The following is a 21,975-nucleotide window of genomic DNA, read 5'->3' as shown; positions in this document are numbered from 1 at the left end:
AAATTAAGCTGTTTCGGCCCGGGTGGCTGCATCCGGCCCTTCAGTACAGATCTCTCCAGGCCCTGAATGGCTTTGCCCAACTCCTCAGGGCTCACGGGTGGGAGCTCGCCACACCGATACGGGCCCTGAAGCACAAAGGGGCCTCTCAGGCTCCTGCGCTGGGGCCCTTCTGGGGCCTCGGCAGCGTCCGGGCTCCCGCAGAGCGCCGAGGGCGCTCTGCGGGAGCCCGGACGCTGCCTCGGCCCCGGTTGCCGCTCGCCGCCATTTCCCGCCTTCACCCCCCCCTCACAGCGCCCCGTCCCGCCGCTCCGCCAGGGGGCGCTGTGAGCGGCGGGCGGAGCCTCAGCGCCCCCTCTGTGAGGCGGGGGGGGGGGGGGGGGGGCTGTGTGTGTGTCTGTGTGTGCGCGCGTGCGTGCGTGCCGTGCGTTTGGCGCGCGCGGCGGCGGTGGCGGAGCGGGGTTGGGGGGGGGGGGGCGGCAGCGATGGCGGGCGCAGCGGCGGCGGGTGGAGGAGGAGGAGGAGGAGGAGGAGGAGGGGGCGGCGGCGGCGGCGGACCGGGACCGGGGCCAGGCCCGGGACCGGTGGCGCAGGGGCTGAAGGAGGCGCTGGTGGAGACGCTGACGGGGATCCTGTGCCCGGTGCAGGCGGTGCGCGCCGCCGCTGAGGAGCAGGTGAAGGTGCTGGAGGTGACGGAGGGTGAGTGAGGGCCGCGCCGCGCTGAGGGGAACGGAAAGGGGTGGGGGGTGGCGGCGTCCGGGTAGGGAAAGGCCGCTGCCGCCTTCCCCGAGTGTTTCCCGGTACCGGCGCCTCGTGGCCGCGCGTTGGCCTCGGCCGAAAACTTCCAGCTCCAGCGCTCGGGCCGGCGGGGAGCAGCCGGTGGCGGCGGCGGCAGCAGCTTTCCTACCGGCGGTAGGCGTGTGGCTGGCTTCTCTGGCGCAGCCGGCCCCTGCCCTGCCTCGGGAGGTCAGCTGCGGGTCCGCCGGTGGGACTTGGCTCCGGCCTGCAGCGGAGGTCACCGGGCGAAGCCGCCGCAGGTCTCTTCAAGGCACCGCTCTCGTCGGTGGGGCAGGAGGGAGGCGGCCGTAGGGTGTGCGAGAAGTGGGTGACCAAGGAGCGCTGGCAACGGGGAGGCCGTGGAGGGGGAGGTGGGATGGTGGAGCAGTGGGCTTGGGGCTGAGCTCGGGGGTTACTCACGCTGTGGTCACGGAGGGGCTTCCTGCTGCGCGTTTGTCGGCAGGGCCCGTCCCGCTCCCACAGTGATCTTCACCTCTGGATGTGTGTTCGCTGGTGCGTGCCCGTGTCCTGCAGGTCATCACCTGTACGTGGCGTGGTTTAGGTTGAGCGTGGTCAGGATGTAGCTATATCCTTGTCTTCATGGACTTAGAATGGTTTGGGTTGGAAGGGACCTTAGAGATCACCCAGTGCCAACCCCTTGCCATGGGCAGGGACACCTTCCACCAGACCAGGTTGCTCCCAGCCCCATCCAGCCTGGCCTTGAGCACTGCCACGGAGGGGGCAGCTACAGCTGCTCTGGGCAGCTTCACCCTCACAGTGAAGAAGTTCTTGCGTGAAACTCCTTCGCCGGGGCTTCATTGTCTGTCATGGAAAGCTAAGGACGTGCAGGACGCTGAAGCTGGGTGGTAACCAGCTTGTGACTTTGAAAAGAGACAGAGCTTAAAAGAGTAAGGACCCCAAATCCAAGCAGTGTCTCCAATTATTCCATTACTCGTCTGTCCTTTTTCTGGTGGCACTAAGCTAGTTCATGCACTTGCTGCTTTTCCTGGGTGGAAGCTACACTTAAAAAACTCTTGAGGGTAATGTTTTGTTTCAGTTCAGCTTAAATTTTATGACCCTTCCCAAAGATACGTAATCTGTAGAAACCACTGGAAGGTCTGTAGGTAGTCTTTTGTGACGGGAGCTGGGTGCTGGAGGGTGCTGCAGCCCTTGGCCCAAAGTTGTACTTGTGGCCTGGCTGGTTGGTTGTGGACCCTCCTGGAAATTTTGCCCTACCTTTGCCTGATTGTGTCATTCTGAAAGTGTTTTGTGAAGTGTTTTGAAGTCTTTCTGCTCCTGAACTTTAGCTCAGAAATGTTGTCAAAGGAAGTTGATGGTAAAGAGAAGGAAGGTGTAAGGACGTGACTGGGTCAAGAATAGTGTTGCGATTACTTTACTTTGGGAATGAGACTGGGGTGATGAAAGGAAGGGGAATTGTTTGATAAAATGTTTCTTGCTGTGCAGCCCCTTACCGTGGGCTTGTAACTCTCTCAGGTTAAGTTGCCCTTGATGCATTATGGGGAGATCTGTGTGTTGCCACCGCAGCTACTGGAGGTTTTAACGAGCAATTCGACGGCATTGCAGTAGTACGAGTCTGGAAGTGCTGTGAGGTTCATTGACCCATAGAGCCTTTGCCTTGCAAAGCTACTATAGGCAGCGTGTTCTTCAGCAGCAACCTTTTTTTCCCAAACAGTCTGAATCTTACTACAATAAATGAAATCAAGTTTGTGTAATGGTTTGTGTAACAGATTTCCAGAAAAGAATATTTTTTTGAGGGCTCCAGGCGATGTCCCAAAGAGCCCAGGAATGCAACAGTTACGTTTGTTGAATAACGTTAAGGGCAAGAGGAACGGATTCATCTGCACTTCTGTTTTTTCCCTGTTTTACAAATAACCTAAAGTCACCCAATGAGTGTCTGCGGTTGCAGGACCTGCACCCGTGACCTGAGGAGGCTGCAGGATGCCCTCCCATGCAGTTTGCAGGTGATACCAAACTGGAGGGGAGGTGGTTGATGTCCTTGAGGGCAGGGCTGCCATCCAGAGAGCCCTGCAGGAATGGACTGAGAGGAACCTCCTGAAGTTCAGCCGGGACAGATACTGTGTTCTGCACCTGGGGCAGGAGGACTCGCCGCAGGGATGCGGGGCCGGCACTGCCTGGCTGGGGAGCAGCTTTGCTGCAAAAGGCCTGGAAATCCTGGTGGCCGGTGAGCTGGACAGGGCCAGCAGTGTGCCCTGGAGGCCACCTGCATCCCGGGCTGTGTGAAGAGGATCAGAGGCAGTGGCCAGCCCTCTCTGGTCAGTACTTGTTGGACCACGTCTAGAATAGTTGTCGGGTTTTGCTCCCATCTCCCCAGTACAAGAAAGACAGCGATGAACGGGGTGAGTTCAGCAAAGGGCCATCAGGTGGGTTGGGGAACTGCAGCACTGCCACGTGAGGAGGCGCTGGGGGAGAGGGGTTTTCTGGTATGGAGACGAGAGGGTTTTGGGGGTGGATCTGACAGCAGCATCTGGTAACTATGAGGAGGTGGTCAAGACACTGGGGGTGGGAAGGGATGAAGGAAAACAGGCACAAACTGTAACAAGGGATTCAGGCTGGGTATAAGCAGAAGTTGTTTCACCATGAGGACAGCAAAGCTTTGGAGCTGACTATCTGTAGAAGCTGTGTCATTGCCGTCCTTGAGTATCTCCAAGACCTGCCTAGAAAATGCTCTGAGCACCCTGATTTGATACTGCTGGTCCTGCTTTGCTCGCAGGGGTTGGACCGGCAACCTCCTGAGGTCTTTTTCAGTTGAAGTATTCTGTGCTTCTGTGGTGCCTCCTCTCTTCTCTTCAAGCAGCATGGGAGGAGTAAGCTATATTCTCCTTTCTGCGCTGTCTTTGGTATGGAGAAACTTGCAAAAACCAAGAGGAGGAGCTAAAGGAATACAGTGTTTGCCAACAGCGTGTTATTGAGGTAAAGAAATGTAGATCGTGTGTCAGAAGTACTTAAGTGAAACAAAAAATGTGGTGTCGTTACGCAGCGTGGAGAAGATGCTGAAAATAAAAATGAGGGCACTGGAAAAGAGCACAAGTGCTGGCACTTTTACTGAAAAATAAAGGAAGGTGGGAAAAAAATTGAGGAAGATCTTGTTAATAACATGAAAACTCACGGTGGTTTCAAATGCAGAAAGGATTTCAGAGGTGTTGATAGCCCCCAGGTGACCGAAGTGTTCAAGGTACGTTCGAGGAGTATAAGGCTGCAGAAAAGCTGAATTCCTTGTGCTGGTGTTGACTTAACTTGCCCCGCTCAAGGGCCTCTACAGGAGACACGTTGGAGAATCCACGTCAAGATGAAGCATGAGGAGAAGCAGTTTCACTTAAGAGTTTACCTGAAACAGCAAGTGCTACCGGGTGGATCTCCATAAGTTTTAAAGGAACTCAGACATTAAATTACTGTGGTACCAATTGTGCTGTAAAACTTGCCACCTACGGTCGCTTAGGGAGCAGATATATGTAAGCTGGTAAACACGGGACAGCTTTTAGTAAGGGCTCTGAGGTGGGGAGTGGAGGGGGTTGTATCAGGTGTGTCGTGTGGCTCTTACACTGCCTGTAATAGTTCAATTATGTCAAGAGCTGGAATGAGTAGGGCAGGGTACGTGTGATTGTTGTGGCAGAGCCGATCCGTGTTTAGCAGAAGAGCTGTTTGAAGGAGTCCTGGGACTGCCAAAAAGCTTTTAGAAAATTCCCTTACTGAAACTTTTTGAAGAAACTAAACGGCTGTGAACAGCTCTTGAATTAATAACTGATTAAAAGCTTGAAGACAAGAGGTAGAAGTGGCTGGTCATGTTTCACATTGCAGGGAGATAATCAAAAGTCCCATGTGAAGCTGGACTGCTCAGCACATCTCTAAGTTGCGTGGAAAAGAGTGAACGGTGATGTGGCAAAGTTGCTGACAGTGCTGCTCAGCTTGGCCAGAGTGAGAATCAGTGGCAAAAATTACAGAATGATTTCATGAGAGCGAGTCGAGTGTGCCAACGGTAGGTGTAGGTCAGCGTCGGTCAGCAAAGTACTGCTGGGGGAGGAGGCGGCAGCCCAGATGACACCTTAGAAACAGGCTGTCCTGGCCGTTGTCAATGGGAGAAGAAATCCCATTGTCAGTGTGGAGAGTTCCCTGAAAATACCCATTCACTGCTCTGCCGTGCTCCGAAAGCCAAATGGACCGTTAAGGAGGGAACAGAGAACAAAGCGCGACATAAATTCCTCATGCTCCTGCAGTCCGAGTGCCGCATGCGTTACTGGCTCGCTGCTCTCAGGCGGGATAAAGCAGGGCAGTAAAAATGCAGCGCCGAGACATTCACAGAGGTGTGGAAAAGCTTCTGTTCTCAGAGGGAGCAAATAACTGGACTTTTCTGCCTGGGACAGAGCAGATATGGAGGCTCTAAAATCATGACAGAGAAGGTGAGCGAGGAGTGATTATTTGTGACTTCTCGTTGAGCTAAGATCAGATGAAAATGAATCTGAAACAAGCAGAAGTAGGTTGTTTCCGCCAGTGTGCAGCTCATTGCTGTTGGGTGTAACAGGTGGAAATGGTTCAAAACCGGTTTGACGTTCCTGGAAGAAAAACCTCATCCAGAACCAGTAAACACGGTGGTCAGATACAACAGCTCCTTCAGGTGGTTCCTAACGCCAAGATTGCCGAGGGTGTGTGGTGGGGGAAGCGTTGCTCTGCCCTCGGCTCCTTCCTTAAGCTGCTTGCGGGTTGGGTTGTGCAGTATGGCTAAGCCAAGATGGCAGTTGGCTCTCCCCGCGTGTTGCGTGCTGCCCTGTGCTAGCACCGCGCTCCTCCATGCAGGGGCTGGCCAGTTGTCTGTGCGGATGCAGTCGAACTCCCTGAAGCGGGTTGATAGTGGATCTGGCCAGCGCTCGTACAAGGGGGTGGGTAGCAATGCGCAGTCCGAGGTGAGCCTCTGGAACAGGCTGCACTGTCCAAGAGGAGTCTCCTGTCTGACTCGATACAGCTGTTCTGGAGGAATACGGGGCATCAGCTCTAGAGTAAGGACATGGTGACAGTTCTTTCCTGCCATGTCCCCTTTAGCAACTTCCAAACACGCCCCCAGCGACTCGATCTCTTCCCTGCTTCACTTCCTTGTCTTCTGTCTGCCAAGAAAGTGAGGGAGTAGGCACCACCTGACAGCTGGGGGATGGGAGATGCGTTATTGTCAGTCTCTGGAAAGATGGAAGTTCACCTGGTGACCTTTGTTTTCTGTAGGTTTTAATGGGACATAAATAAAAGCAATACCTGAGGCCGTTCAGGGGGAAGGCGGGGGAAATGAGAGCTCTGGGTTGTGGAGCGGTGCTGCTGTGCGTGCGTCTGACTTGGCTCCGCTCCACCACTGACTTGTTCCTGGTGAAGTGGGGATAGTGTTTCCGTTCCCCCTCGATCTGATCTGTCCAGGTAACATCATACACCACCTCTGATGGTACACGTGTGTGCGCTACGGCTGACGTCGCATGACTTGAGGATGGTTCCGTAGCATGTGAAAATAATCTCTTCCTCTAGGTCTTGCTGCGTTGGAGAACATGTGCGAAGGCCAAGCTGTTTCCAGGAATGCCAGAGCAGGGACAGTGTCACTCTGAAGGAGGTCAACGTCCACCAGGAGCGGGTTGTACTTTGACCCTATGAAAAGGAGCAGTGTCTGTGACGCGCCCTTCTAAATTACGCTGATAAGGAATTGGCATTAAAATTCCTTATACAGCTGAAAAATATCTCTACCCGCTTGCCTGGTTAGATAACAGTGGGTTTGGTGACAGTATTAAGTCTCTGAGCTATCAGCTCTTGTGCTCTGGAGATGTGGTGGTGATGACAGATGAATGGCTCCAGGTTGGAGAATTGCCTTTCTTTTTGCCTGTGTCCATTGTGTGTTGCTCTCTGCCCTTTGTGCAGGTAGAAAAGGCGTTTCTAAGGCTGTCTTCAGCATGGCTTGTGTTGTGACATCTTGTGTATGGAAAGAAAGCGTCTTCAGCTCAGTCCTTTGCAAGGTCGTTTGTTGCCAGAAGCTGAGATATGTAGGTGGCTGTGAGGATGGTGCTGACCTTGGCAAATTGACTTGTGTGTCAATCTCGGTGCGCTGACCCTCTTTAAAGTTTCTTGTCCGTCTTCTCTGAGACTAGTCTTGTGCAAGAGACAACCAATGCTTCGATTTGAACGTGATCTCAGATTTGAATATTGGCTTTGCGGGTCTTGTAAATGTTCTTTCAGTGTCTTCCAGAGTAGGTGGCTCAGCACATTTAGTTTGATGCTTGAAAACTCCACGAATTCTCTGATGATATTCACGTGATACAGTTTGCTGTCCTTTTGCATCAGGAGAGCAGCTGTAGGTACAATGATTGCACGAAACTTGTAGCATCGCTTGTGCTTCACCAGTTCAGCATGGTTTTGCTTATGGTCAGCTCCTTCCCGACATGAATGTTTTGGTGTATATGGCTTTGAGAGTATTTTCTGTATTGCCTTGGGTGCCTCCTTGAATACTTTTTGTGCCATAAAACCCGAGTATTGTGTGGAAGGAGGGATTCTGGAGAATTTACAACCATGACCACAATATGCAGTTGTATGGTGGTCTCTTGGCTGTAGCTTGAATCTCAGTAGAGTGGACGATGGGCAGAAATGGGTGGAAATCCTGAGAATGGATAAATGAAGCTGAATTTTTAACAGGAGTTAACATTTTAACATTGAACTGATTTTTTAACAGGGAAGTCGAAACAAGAAATGGCCACGTTGGGACACGTGATATCTGACTTTCAGGAAGAAAGGTTATTCACAGCAGCAAATGCTGTTATTTGCACTGTGAAAGGCTGCAGACATCTTGAGTGTCGTGAGAAGTTGTGAAGAAGGGATTTCAAGTGAGAAACCTGAAGCCATCACGGATGCTGCAGAAGACTAGCCTTAATCTTTGTCCTTTGCTAAGAAATGAGGAAAATAAAGTTGTAGTTTTCAGAGGTGTGCTGAAAAAAAGAGTGCTTTTAGAGTAGTCATTTGGCATCATGATGGATGCCGAAGAAGTTCCTCAAAGAAGCACGTCTGTAGTGTGTAAGAACTATGGCCGAGCATTAGGTACTTGCTTGGTATTTCTTCCTAGTCTGTCTGCAGGTGCCCTCCATGCTCTGCACTGGTCTGACCTCGTGGCTGACCTGCTTTGAGCAGGAGGTTGGGCGGGATGACCTCCCGAGGTCCCTCTCAACCCGAATTACTTTATAATGGTGTTACTGAAAACCAGCCCCCTGGAAAGCGTTGTCTGCGCCTGTGTAGCTGAGGACTGCAACGCGCAAGGGGCGGGCAGATGTTGGGTAAAGGGGGCTCGATTTCTGATGCTGCTGCGGTTGCGAGATCTGGTCTCTGCAAACTGAGTGGTGTTTTAATTTGGAGTGTCGGCGGCCATGGAGCGGTCGATTCACCTGGGGTGGCTGCAGCAGCTACCACGGCCTCTTTCCTGGCTGCTGCCTGTCTCTGCCCCCAGCAGGGACAACCAAAAGGGACCTGTAGCAGCTCCTGAACCAGCTCTGTAAGGACGCACCGAGCTGGACTCAGTCGGTGCTGGCCCACTCGATAAGGCAGGATGTGAAGGGCAGTGACTCAGTAGAAAGTCCTGCTCATTTATTCCTCTCTGCTTGCTTAATACCATTTTTTGGTTCGATCCGGCTTAATTTCCCCAAAAAGTTGGGGGTGAAGACGTTATGTAAACTGGTTATGCGGTAGGTGGAGCTTGGTTGTGAAGGAGGAGAGTTGGCTTTCACTACTATTGAGGTTAATGGAGAGGAGAAGCAGAGCTGGGAGGAAAGGTGTTTGCGAAGTGTTCCCTATGCCAGGCCCTTCATTAAAAGTTTCTAGTCTTATAGTTTTACAGACTTTGTGTTGGGGAGAAGACTTGATGTTTCTGGGATCTCAAATCTACAAAAGTGAACTGAAGGAAGCGCTTATGAAGAGATACATTTGAACTGCAGTTACCCATGATAAAGATAGAAAGTTCCCAGCCAACTGGGAAAAAAACCCCAATAGACCAGTTCTTTGAGAAGAGAGGAGCCAGGGAGCTGTACAACAATCAGTATAAGTTCGGTCTCTGGAAAGATTCTTGGACCAGCTCATTAAACAGCTTGCCAGTATCTATAACATAACAGGATACGTAGATGCTAATACTGTTTTATATGATCTGTTCTCAATAAATCCATCTAATTTTTGTTTGACGGGAGAGCTGGCTTGTTGCTTAAACAAGCAAGTGCTGGGTATGAATGATCTGAGCTCAGTGGGATTCACGATACGAATTTGCCACAACGGCCATCTATCAGTGAGAAGGTAGAGTTTTGTGATGTTTTTAAGGTGCACAGTTGGCTGAAAACCTGTGTGTAGGGACGTTAGTGGTGGCTTGTTGCCAAACCCAAGGGGCTTTTAAGACGGAGCTCTTGGTCGCTGCGGTAGTGAGTGCGCCTCTGGCTTACCAGCGGTGGCACTGCAGTCAGCTGGGGGAGCAGAATTAAAAAGGTGGTGGAAAATTGGAGAGATGATGTAGGATGTTTTGTTTCAGTGATTTTAGGCCAAGTGCAGAGTACTGTATGTAAAGGGAAAAAATCAAATGCATGTAAGCAAAGAGAAGTGGAGATTGCAGAACAGTCGTAGTGAGTTGCACCTATGTGAAGCCGTTGCATTTATTCTGGCTTCTTGGTTCATTTATGCCCTTGAAAAATGTGGCTGAAATGCACTGCTGTACTCGAGTCTGGAATGTTCCGGGCAGCTACAAGAGTAATTACTGCTACAGTTAAGAGGAGCATTATGTTAAGTACATCTCAGAGTGAAGCTCCCTGCTTTTGCAGCTAGGATAAGAGGGGGTTTTCCTCTTTTTTTTTTTTTTTTTTTTAAAAATGCATGCTCTATGAAGAAGGGTTGAAGGAACTTGGCATGTTCAGTGTAAGGATGGGAAAGTGAGAGGCAATTACCTCCCAACCCAGAAAAGCTTCTTACGAGGGAGGTGGATATTAGGAGAAACTCAAGTAACCACATTTGTGAAGCACTCAAATATGCTGCTAAGAAAAGTTGCAGAGCTCTTTTTGAGAAGAATTTTCAAGACATTTTGTCAGGGATGCTGTCAGCACGTTTGACCTGTCCATGGGAGCCAGGTTGTGCTGGCGGGACCTCGGGGCATCCCGTTTGCTCCACAGCTTCTGGAATTGAAACCTCGCAAATATGTTTCTTAAGCAGCCTGGGGAAATGAAATGAAGTATTTGGTGTAGTTATCAGCTACCTGGAACTTAACGTTGCAATTTTGATTGGGGCGTATGGATTTACCGTAACAGAACAGCTGCTCTTCCTGGGTTTCATCTCCTCTGCTCAGTCATCAGCAGAATTGGTACAAGCGTTTTAATTTTGCCTTTGTTATAGAACTTGCTTGGCAACTAAAAGAAGCTCTTGCTTTTTCTGGGCAAACTTCTCGCTGGAGAAGGTCCCACAGCCCAGATGGTTGTACAGGCAGTTCCTGGTGTCAGGGTGCTCGGGCGGGCACTTGGTGCATTCTGAGCTGCCTTAGTGTGTGTGTTGGGACGGCCGAAGTGGGGTTTCCAGATCCCTCTCTGGGTGAACCTGGGTTGTCCGAAAAGGGCCTGCTGGCTGACAGTCTTCTGTCTTACCCCATCCTGGACCTTACCCGTGCGTCCCTCATGTAGGAACTTGACTAATGGTGTTACATTGTAGATAAGATTATTTTCTAAAAAAAGTTGTAAATCATTGACTTGTTATTAACCTGCATTGCAAAATTTTTTGCCCATGAGAGAAAGAAATAAGATGCTGAGAAAATAAACAAAGTTTGTGCAGAGAGCACAAGGGAGAATTAATGCTCCTGAGTTGTTTGAGTGGCTGTGCTTTGGAATTGTCTTCTCCTTCCCACATATGAGTAATTCAATTGGTATGATGTCTTTCTCCAAAAATCTTGATGAGTTTTGCTGTGTGGGAATGAAAGTGATGATACTCTTTTCTTTTTTTTTTTTTTTACCTTACAGAGTTTGGTGTTCATTTAGCAGAACTGACCGTAGATCCACAAGGAGCTCTGGCCATCCGTCAGGTGAGTTTACCTGGAACTGTAGAAAGAATTTTGATGGGGGTCTCCTTGGTTTTTAAAATATTCTCTCATGTTTCCAGGTGAAAAATTGGAGGTAGCTTTCTATTACTGCCTCTCCATTTCTCTAGAGTCACTACTTTCTCTTTCACCTTTATGGAGGTGTTATACACTTACCTTTTTTTGAAAATAGTGGGATTTGGACTTAATAAACCTGGTGCTGAGCCTGTACTGTACTGGGAATGGGCACAACTTGTTAGGTGGATGGTAGGCATTAGCAAGCTGAAGTGTGGCTTGTCTTTGCAGCAGCTTTTTCTGTAGGTGTTTTCCTCTTTGAAAAAGAAGTTTAGGTTCTGTATTTCTTTAGTTACCCTGTGGCCCATGCCTTGTGCCTTTTTAGAGGTGAGGAAATAAAGCTACCGCCCTGTGTCAGTGCTGTGCAGGCCATCACTGCTCAGTGGATGGCCATCAGGTCATCTTTTTACTGTGGCGATAGCTTTTTTTTTGTCCATTTCGCAACAATTTTTTTCATTTTTGGCAAGTCCTGTTGCCCCTCTAAAAGCAGCATGGAGGGGTGGGAGGCTGAGCAAACGGGTCAGGGGTGACGCTTGCTGTGGGTGCAAGTTTTTTTTACTGATTCTTGACCTCTCTTCTGATACAGCTAGCGTCTGTCATTTTGAAACAGTATGTGGAAACTCACTGGTGTTCTCAGTCAGAAAAGTTTAGACCTCCAGAGACCACAGAAAGGGTAAGATTTGGTTTCATGTTGTCCACTTTGAGACACTTAATCCCTCAAGAATATTAATTTTGTAGGTGGTTTAAAAAGTGCCAGTGCCCTTGTGTGTGATGAGGATTAATGGCTTCAGTTAAGGTTTTCTGATCTTTTCCACTTCAAAAATGTGTTTTCCGTTGCTTAAAACAACACTAGACTTGAGAAGCTTGGGCTAACTTCTGTAGGAAAAGCTCAGCTGTAATGTTTCTGCTGCTCTAAGAGCAAGACTAGAAGAAAACTACTTTGTAAGTTTTACCAATACTAATTCTGGCAGTCCTTTTTCAGAGATTTGCTAAATCTTGTGTTTTTAAGGTTGGGACTTAAGGACTATTTTCCCATGACAAATTTCAGTTTAAAGGTCTGCTGGGTTGCATTAAAAATCTGTTCAGTAGGAGTGTCTTAACAGCTAAAATGGGCAGAGGTTCTAGCCCTTTGCCACTTTGACTGTTGGCTGGACCATCTTTCACATCTAGGGTAGGATTCACCCCATTCAGAGGTAGCTGCTTGAAATAGATCTTGTGAATTATGCCCCAGAAGTCGTGGCTTTTTTCCCTGTCCCTTCAGGGTTGGGTGACTAGTTCTTGTTTACTAAATCCTTCTGAAGTAAGCGAACGTAGTCCCTGACGCTGGATCTGGGATTTATCTCTGCTGACTCTGGATGTCTTCCATGTAGTTATCTACATTCTGTCTAACTACAGCTGTGAGCTGTTCACTGTGTGCTTGGCCGAGTGCTCCGTGGGAGAAGAGTGCTATGTTAAAACACACCATGCAGTTTTCTGTAAAAAAAATTATGAGCTGTAGCGTGCACGGTTTTTCTGGTTTTGTGTTCATTTCGTAAATAATCCAGTGTTGGATCAATATCAGAATACAGTCATAGGTATACAATTTTTTTTTCTATTAAATTGTTTTATGACTGGGGATCTGTTTTGCTAAATAATGTTGTTCTCTACAGGCAAAAGTTGCAATTAGGGAGCTCCTACCCAATGGGCTGAGAGAATCGATCAGCAAAGTGCGCTCGAGTGTTGCTTATGCAGTTTCAGCAATAGCCCATTGGGACTGGCCTGAAGCCTGGCCTGAGCTTTTCAATCTCTTGATGGAGATGCTGGTTAGTGGAGATGTGAATGCAGTGCATGGAGCCATGAGGGTGCTTACAGGTACGTGTGTGCGAGAGCTTTGGCAAGGCTGATGTAGGAAGCGGTTTGGGCTTTTCTTTACCTTAGTATCATACTGCTTTTCACTCCAAAGTGAAGAAATCGGAATTTGCTGCGTCTCTCCTCCTGGGCATAATGCCTGTAGGTCCCTGTTGAATTGCATGCTCAGTAGATGTCTTGAAAGCTGAGGAAGAAGGTTCAATGCTGCAGGTTATAGCTCAGATAGAACTTGGAATGCAACACCCTGTTTTTCAGAGATCCATAATTTTTAGTGTGATATTCTTCTGCTTGCCTTCAGGGGTTGCCCTGGGTAGGCCAGATGACACGGGTCTAGTCAAGAATGAACCAACGCGTTTCCAATGTGTATCTTTCACAAAGATTCTGTTGCTGTTGCCTACGAATTTGTTTTCTTATGAGAACTTCCTTTCTTTTGCCATTTTCTAGAATTTACGCGGGAAGTGACAGACACACAGATGCCACTTGTTGCTCCTGTTATTCTTCCAGAGATGTACAAAATTTTCACAATGGCAGAGGTATGATCTTCACTAGGAGTCTGGAACTGAATGGTGTCAGTGAGGATGTTTCTTGGAGAGAGAAACTCCAGATTTAGTGGTTAAGCTGAACTGTAGTATGAGTTGGACTTAAAGAATTTTCTTGATGATGTGATGGTTGATGGCAGCTAATGTTTCAACAGAAATGTTGAAGTCAATGATAAAATAAGAGAATCGAGTTAATGCAGGAAGGAAATACAATTATAAGAAAATTAAAGGAAATAAGTGTCTTGTGTTCCTGATCTGTTATTTAAACTTTTTTCTAGGTGTATGGTATTCGCACAAGGTCACGTGCAGTGGAGATCTTTACCACGTGTGCCCATATGATCTGTAACATGGAGGAACTGGAAAAGGCAAGAGTTTAATTTACCGTACAACGTACATTAAATTCAAACTGAGCGAGGTTCTAAATAATTGTTACTATGAAATGAAATGAAATGTTGGAGAATGATGTGCTCTGTCAGCTGTGATTCTGGGGAAGAGGGTGTAATTTAATGCATGTAAAGCAGCTGATTCCCTCCTTTACACGCAAGCCTTGCTACTGTGCCTGAGTTTCCATAATTGTTTAACTTGTGACATGCCAACAGAAGTGCTTGTAACAGCTCAGAGAAAGGGGAGTCAGCATGTGGGGGCACAGCGTGTCATCCCTTTGTTTGGAAATCCCTGCCACAGCTTCCAGTCTCCAGGTGAACTGTGTGTCCTGACAGACTGCCAGGCCTTGGCCATCTGGGCTGCGATGGGCAGTTTTCTGGCCCTTGGGTTACAAACTCCTGGAACTTCATCAGTTGCTGTAGCATGAGCGTTAGCCTTTTGTTGCTAAAGGGATGGTGGCAACCAAACCACCCCAAATTTTAGAAGAGTAGCTGTTAAGAAGAACCACTGTGCAGTTAAGCAGCTTTATACACGAGCCTCCTGCGGGCTCTGAGCACGTCTGCATTTTATGTGGGCTTTGACAAGTGGGTTTCCCAGCACCTCCCAGACAACAAATTGTTCTTCTTAACTTTTTTGGGGGTGAGGATAGGAAAGGGGACTCACAGTCTAGTGACTGATCGTTGCCGAGTGGCTCTATCTGCTGTTCCTCCCTGTTTGCACAGGCAGCAATTCACTGCAGACTTTTGGGAGGTTCTGATAACGCCACTGTACCTGCACCGCACCGACAAGGTTCCTTACACAATGTATCGTGCAGCTGGTACCAGTATCCCAAAGACAGTGGTCGCTCCCACTGCCTTATTCTGGAGGAGGGCAGAAAGTGTCCTTTGCATTGCATACAAACCTTTTTCTATTGAAATTTGACTTAAAAATAAATATTGCCTCTTTTTCTTTTTATAAATTGCTGCGGTAGTATTTCATAGTTGATTTAAACGTGCGGCTTTGCTGTCTCAGCTATGGAGTTATGAGGAATATTCTCAATAAAATTATTTTTGTCCAATATTACTTGCTTTGCCAAGAACTGCTTATGGAGTGCTTTGACATCTGGAAAAAAGACTTGCTGCATTTTCCTAGGAGGAATCATCATGGTAATCTTCAGGCCAGCTGTTGATACTCAGCTCACAAAGAGCTTGTTTGGTTTGGGGGAGGGTGGCTCAGGAGGGACATAAATGCCATCTGCAGGGTTCAGTGTGGTTGCTGGTGTGTGATGTAGTCACCCCAGGTTTCTTTTATAGCCTGGGGGGTCCTGGGTGGTAAGGTGCAGGGCATGATTCATCTAATCAAATGAAAGTGCCTCTTTAGGAGGATGTGCACTGCTCCTGAGACTCTCCGGACTGGATTATCTGGATCTCTATTTAGAGTCTGAAGTGATTAGCTTAGACGTAGGTGTGTGTTTTGTAGCAGTCTGTGCTGTGCGGTTTTGAAGGGTGTGATTCAGCTGAGCTTAGTTCCCAGCATGAAGAGAGAGCCAAAGTGATGTCTGAAACAAGTATTTCATGTGACACTGCAGCGTTCTGCAGTTGCCATGAGTCCCTCTGGTTTTGTAGCAGAAAAGTGCAATTTCCATTGCTTCTAGTGCTTTACCCTGTCAGACGTGGGGGTTCTGTGTCCAGTACTCACCTGTGCTTGCGTTGATTGTAACCAGGGTGCGGCCAAAGTCCTGATTTTTCCTGTGGTGCAGCAGTTCACCGAGGCCTTTGTTCAGGCCCTGCAAATGCCTGACGGACCTACATCAGACAGTGGGTTTAAGATGGAAGTCTTGAAGGTAAGTCGCTTAAGACTGATTAAATAAAGAATTGAATACCAATACACTGTGAGACGTGCTGGAAAAGAGAAACGTGAGTGCATGTCACCTCTCCCAGTATTGCTCATGAAGTTTTTTTGGCTCAGTGCCGTACGACATTGAAATAATTTGTTCGGCCTGTACTGAGGATACCTGTGATGAGATCCGTAGGGACCTGTCCATGAAATGATCCATAGGGATGACACCATACTCAGTAGTTAAATATCTGTCTTTTCTAAAGATGCTGCAGAATTCTGTTGCAATAAAGTTTTAAAAGCTCGTTATGTGCAGGTGCTTTCTAGAACTTGCCTGCTCTTCAATGCTAAATTATGTCTGCAAAAGAGAGATGGCAAGTCTGTGTATTCTCTGGTTTTCCTGGAGAAAGAAGATTGATGGCAGAGCTCTGTGTGTGTGTAGCTCAGTGTGTGGGGACAGGAGTGCGAGCTTGGGCATGGAGATCCTTTCAGCAGCTGGGAAAGCACTGGGGTTCTAGGGTGCGCTGCCTGCCACACGGGTGAGAAAAGAAGAGCTCAAAACCAGAAGTTGCAGGATCAAATCCTGAGCTTTCACTTACTTGCTCGTGTGCCAGGGTAAGCCAGGCTTGGGTCACAGTGTACAGGTTTCTGAAGGTGGACGGCTGAGGCCCATTCAGCCACGTTCCCTGAAGAAAACAATAAGGAAGAGTTACTGAAGACAGGCGTCAGAGTTTTTCATAATGACAGCTTTGTGCTGGAGCCATGAAAATAACTGCTGGGAGGATGTGATTGTATTATACAAACTAGCAGCTGTGAAGTTCAGTGTCATGGAACTTGTTTTCTTTGTCCTGGTAAAGGCAGCAGTACCCTGGTTATGGCATCCTGCCACTCCTCAGTAAGGGGCTGCAGCTATCGTACACTGGAAACAGCAGGACCTGATTTCTTGCTGTGCAGCACCAAATGGAAGGGACTGTGGGGTAGGATGTTGGCAGGTTTTGGTCTGAGAGTGTCTCTTGTGGGTTTTTTTTTTTCCTTTCCATTGATTGTGCACTGGGATTCCTGGGACAGCAATATACAGGAACACTGACATGAAGGGGATACTCTGCAGGGTGTAATCTTGGTTTGAACAGGCTGCAGCTCAAGAATGTCTGCATCTCTGACTCTGGATACATACATTCAGATTTTTAATGAGTAGAGGTAGTTTTCAGCCTACATGGAAAGCAGTTGTAATTGATAGTTTGACTCTAACCATAGACCAGTTCTTCTGTTCTTGTTACATTCATACATTCCGCAGCCTTTTTTGTTATTTATGTAACAGTGCTTACTGGGACTGGAGCTGTTTGTACCTGTATGTCTGCACTGGTGCACAGCAGTGGTCTCTTGAAAGATGTGACAGGCTGGGAAAGTGTTTGAGGAAATGTCATCATGTTCTTGCTCGGTTCTTTAGCTGCGTGTGGCCTTCTGCTTTGGCCGCTGCTGGGCAGGTGCAATGTAAGTGAGGATTTCAGTCCAAATACACTGTTCTATGTTGGTGGCATCGATGGGGGCAGAAAATCAGTGTGGATGTAACCAGTAGATTTGGGAGATCTGCTCCTGACCAGTGCTTTGGAGGAGGCTTTTTGTGAAGAGATGAGTATTCTGGCTGTTGACTCAGCGCAATTCATGGTTCTGTCACTTAGGGTTTATAAGCTGACGGTACCAATTTTTGAAGTGAAAAGGTATTCAGGTGAAAGACCCATAAATTGCCTTCCCTTCCAGAAAAGTGGATTTTATAGTCATTGTAATGCAGAAGTAAAAGACCTCAAGGGATTAGTTAAGCCAGCTCTACAGATGAGTCCATTGCAGGAACTCCTTGAAATGCTGATGCAATGGAGGAGGGAATTGAGACTTTTTTTTTTAATAGTACGTTTTCAACCAGATGCGAACTCAATCCTCTTTTTCCCCCTTAATGGAGTGCTGTGCAGCAAATGACAGGAAGTTGGGGTTTTTCTGATTCCCTGTCTCGAGAGCTTTGTACTCCAAGATTTGTGGAGTTCTCAGTGGAAATTGGAGGCAGCCCTGGCCTAAAGTGTCGTGCTTTCCGTATAAGAACGTTATGCAGGACAGCGTGGAAAGCTTTAACAAATCGTACTGAAGTGTACACATCTGCCTGATCTGCTAGGACAGTGTTCCTGTTTAAGAAAGGAAGTAGGTTGGATCACATCATGGCGAACCACTAATTGTTGATTTGTCCCCAATCTTTCCAAGTTTAGAAGCAGTTGTCAGCAGGGAAGTCAATGCCTTTAACCCTTGCAGGAGATGGGGCGTTGGGCCACAACACAAATATTTTCAACCGTGAGGACTAGAACGAAGTACCAGTGGTACCAAAAACACTGTTTTGTTGTTCAGTAGTTCAGCATGAATTAAATTGGTAACTCTGAGGATGAATGAGCTGCAGCTAAATGATCCTTGAGTCCCCATTCCAATATTATTGAACATGCCACTGTTGGTTGTTTTGAGAGAAACAGTGATTAAACATGACAGGTAACAGAGTTAAGGCAAATTTCACAGCAAGGGGATACAAATATGATGTACTTAGTATACAGTAATTATATCAAGAGCAGCAGTTAACCAGCAATCTAAAGTATCTTACGACCTTGCTGTAGTGCTGCTTCGCTTACGCTTGAAATCTGTTCTTTTGACACTTGTATATTAGGTGGGTCAGAGAAGTTACGCTTATATTTTTCCTGCTCTTGGAACAAATCATTAGTTGCAAAAAATAATTAATCATACAGTCTTTGTTCTTGGATGGAAGGCAAGGTGGTAGCTGCATCTTGGGGGCAAATGTCCTGAGTTGATGAGGAGGGTAACATAGCCGGCACCTGCTGCGCTCTTCCTGAGCATTTAGCTTTAGCGTGCTCTCCAGCTGCTGGCTAGCATATATTTTAAGCTTTTTATCCACAAATTTGGGATCTCTGTCTAAACACACAAGTAGGAAGTGAAGTGAGAAAGGGCTTTAATACAGGGTGACTTTAAGGAGATGTTAAGCAATTACTGGAGCTGCGGTTGGATGTTTTCTTGCGGAACAGCTGGAAGGGGTGCGGGAGCTGTCATATTGCTCCCGGAGTGGTGATTTCGGTGTGCCTCTGCGGTGACTCAGGCTACAGGTGTGGATGCAGCCGGTTATTGCCTGGCTTAGCCATTAAACATCCTGCCTGGGGAGCAGCTTGACTTTGAAGAGAGATGGATAAGGATTTTCTTGGGGGATTTAATAGGTGGTGGAGCAGTACGTGGGGGCTGGCAGAGGAGGAGGAGGAGATCTGTGAAGCAGTTCTTTTAGCTCAAACAAGCACTGGGAATTGGCAGAATGCGAGGCCAGGGGTTGAAATACAACATTTGACAGGAGAGAGTGGAGAGTGCTCTTTTTTTTTTTTTTTTTAATGACTTGCACTGTGGGAAAGTGGTGAACTTGCAAATGCAGCCTTCTATTGTTAGAACTGCAGAGCTATTGAATTGAAAAACTCCCTTACCACTCCAGCAGTGCTTCCTGCAAGACTGTCTTGGCATATAGCTTAGAAAAACTTGCATGGGGTTCATAAGCAGTGGCCTGTGGAGCAAGTCCCTTTAGATGCTCCTGTGGCCATAGTCAGTGTTGAGTTTGCAGCAGTCCTGCAGATCACGTTTAGATCCTCTGCCAGCGCCTGCATAAATTTTTTTTTTTTTTTTTTCCTAGAGGCTTTTTTTTGTCGACAGGCCTTTTCTGTAAGGCTTCTATCACCTCCCAAACTCATTCTCAAATTTATGTATCTCGATTATCTCTGGCTGCCCGCTCTTGACGGATGCAGTGGCCACAATAGCAATATTAGAATGCTGGTTTTTTCTGCAAGGTGAATTATTATTTTTTATTTCTGTTAATGTAACCAGTGCTACAAACAAACTGGACAAATGGTTGAGTTTAGTATTGGATAAGTAGAAACAAACTTATACCGTTATGTCTAGTAGTGGCTGCCAGTCAGGCAGTTTGAGGGGCCCTTCTGTAACCAATACTAAATAACTGGAGCTGTGCCCCCGTGGGTATCTGTTGGGTGGAGTGAGTGTTCTCTGACTCCTGGAGGATCCCTGAAGCTTTTTGGCAAGCGTCAGTGAAAGTGCTCCCCTAAATCAGGGTGATCAGCTTCAGGAAACCCCAGGCACAATCTGCTGAGCTCCCAAAACAGCCCATGTGTTGGGCTGGCAGAGCTGCCTGTGTCTGCAGCTGAAACAGGCCTTGATCTGGGGGGGCGCTCTCAGCTGCATTGTTCCCTGGATGTGCAAGCGGATGTGTTCCATGCGTGTGTACAAGTGTGGGGAAACAGGCTGTGGTCTGGTTTTACTTGCTACGAGAGTTTGTTTTCTAGGACAAGATAGCTTCCAGGTGGTAATCGCATCCAGACCGTGCTGTGCAGTGAGGTACTCCTGCCTGGAGCCTGTGCCTTGCTGCCAGATTACCGCACTTTGTTCCCAGATGTCTCCTGTACATCTCTTCCTTCCCTGCAAAAGAGCAGATGGGAAGAGAGGTCTGTTTGTCAGAGCTCTTGTAAGTGAGGGGGCTGCATGGTCAGGTGTGAGAGGAGGAGACCTCGGTGGCAGGAAGATATTGGGTTAGCTCCATTGTTAATGCAACAGCAGCCCATGCTTGAGTGTTTGATGATGGTTTTCCCTGGTTTCGCTTCCGATTGATACTCTCTTTCATTCCAGGCTGTGACAGCACTTGTGAAAAACTACCCGAAGCACATGGTTTCGTCAATGCAGCAGATCCTGCCCATTGTCTGGAACACCCTCACAGAGAGTGCCGCCTTATATCCTTTGTAGTGAATGGTTTTGGCCAGAGCAGGACAAGACAAACTCTCTCATACCCAGTGACGACCTGAACGCAGCTGAAGAGCGTGGTACATGGAGCAGTCTGCTGTGACAGACAGGGTATAGGTGTGGGTGGTGTAGATACTTCTGGTACTTCAGTGGGCTCCGTTAAGTTTCTTTTAGCTGAGAAGTCACATCTGATGAATGACACGAGTGCCCGTGTTGCACTGGCTGTAGAACTGCGGCTGATCTCTCATTGTTTCTGGAACTCTTTGGTGAAAATTGTCTTCTTAAAAAGACGTCTAGTCACAATGTAAAGACTTCAGGTAAAGGATTACACTTGCTGCTGAAGTTGATTTGCCTTTTGAATTTACAACTTAATCGTTACCTCACTGCACAACCGGCTGTGTTACCTGGTGGTGGTTTTCCCAGTATTTGCACACTGACAAGTCAAATCTTTCCGTATCATTACTCTAAAAGTTGCTTTTTTAGCTGTTTATAATGAGACAGTAATTGTGGAATGCTGAGCCTTCTTGCAGCTTTTTCTGAATTTTTGGTATAAATACCAGAATTGGACGCTGTGTTGTGATAATAGTGTAAGGGCTGACTGAGCTTTTCCTCTATAACGTGATAAGAATAACTGTTCTACTAGAGGTCACGGATCTAGACCTTTTTATATCAAAGCTGCTTGCGTAGTCTTGTGTTTCAGAATCCTGCTGCATATTGGGTGACAGGCTCTTGTAGGGTGAAAACGGGCAGGGAGACCATAAAAGTAGCCTTAGAGCTGGAGCAAGTAGAGGCTGTCTAGTTTCAAGGTCAGCTGGGGCTTTGTGGTGGTGGTGGTGGTGGTTTTTTTTTAGGCACCTGTAAAATACAAGGAGCTGTTGGTTAAGTGTTTGATGGTGTGTATCTCCCGCTCCTGTCCTGACTCCCGCTGCAGTCCTGCTGGCAGCTGAGCTGACAAAATAGGTTTTTTGTTTGTAGAAGGGGGATGGTCTTGTCCTTCTTTCCTTTGTGTTTGTTCTGGCATTTGTTGGACACTCAATTTGCCACCCTCCTTCCGCTCCACCCCCAGGTTAGTTTCCTGCCCCTTCCCAGGGTTGGAGGCTTGTGGAAAGGCCTGACAGGGAGCAGAGCACATGAGATCGTGGGGTGGCTCCTCACCCTTCAGCAACCCTGAAGTGTTGAATTGGCTCACTGTCCCCTGGAAAGAGTGAGTCGGAGTAGTTCCGTTCTCGCAAAGTTTTAACGTAAATGAAGTTCTGGGTTACCTTGGTGGATTTGGGTTCAGTTAGTCAGATGATCTAAAGGATGTGCTGAAGTGATGTGGAAGTTGGGCAACACACAAAGCCAGGAGCTCCTGGGGCTTGTCTTCTCTCTGAAACACAGGGCTGTGTGTAAAGTTGAAGATTTTTTTTTTAAGAAGAAAACTTCCCTAGTTATCAGAAATTTTATGGTAGGAACAGATTAATTCCTTAATAGATGCAGTTCTTCAGAAACATGCATATTTACTTAACTCCGTCACTTATGTGAGAACAGAAGTAAATTACACAGAAGAGGTGGAGGACCCTGTGGATTCTGATGGTAAGAACTTGCTAAACTGCGCTTCTGCCTTCTCTTTTGAAGAGGAATGGACTTACCTAAACA

At 47.6% G+C, this 21,975-nt stretch overlaps 1 protein-coding gene across 1 annotated transcript in view; it reads left to right on the top strand.

Annotated features, from left to right (window-relative positions):
- The first annotated feature begins 482 nt into the window (after positions 1-482).
- Positions 483-21,975, top strand: part of IPO9 (importin 9) — a 40,900-nt gene continuing 19,407 nt past the window's right edge. Inside the window, exons 1-9 of the mRNA XM_086476403.1 lie at positions 483-696; positions 10,794-10,855; positions 11,511-11,597; positions 12,574-12,775; positions 13,217-13,305; positions 13,590-13,676; positions 15,398-15,517; positions 20,227-20,327; positions 21,854-21,912. Coding sequence (XP_086332529.1) covers positions 483-696; positions 10,794-10,855; positions 11,511-11,597; positions 12,574-12,775; positions 13,217-13,305; positions 13,590-13,676; positions 15,398-15,517; positions 20,227-20,327; positions 21,854-21,912 — 1,021 coding nt within the window. The remainder of the gene's footprint in view (positions 697-10,793; positions 10,856-11,510; positions 11,598-12,573; positions 12,776-13,216; positions 13,306-13,589; positions 13,677-15,397; positions 15,518-20,226; positions 20,328-21,853; positions 21,913-21,975) is intronic.

The sequence above is a fragment of the Leptosomus discolor genome, chromosome 21 (genome assembly GCF_034619465.1).
Source record: "Leptosomus discolor isolate bLepDis1 chromosome 21, bLepDis1.hap2, whole genome shotgun sequence".
Classification (NCBI taxonomy): domain Eukaryota; kingdom Metazoa; phylum Chordata; class Aves; order Leptosomiformes; family Leptosomidae; genus Leptosomus; species Leptosomus discolor.
This window is presented reverse-complemented; position numbering and strand designations above follow the sequence as displayed.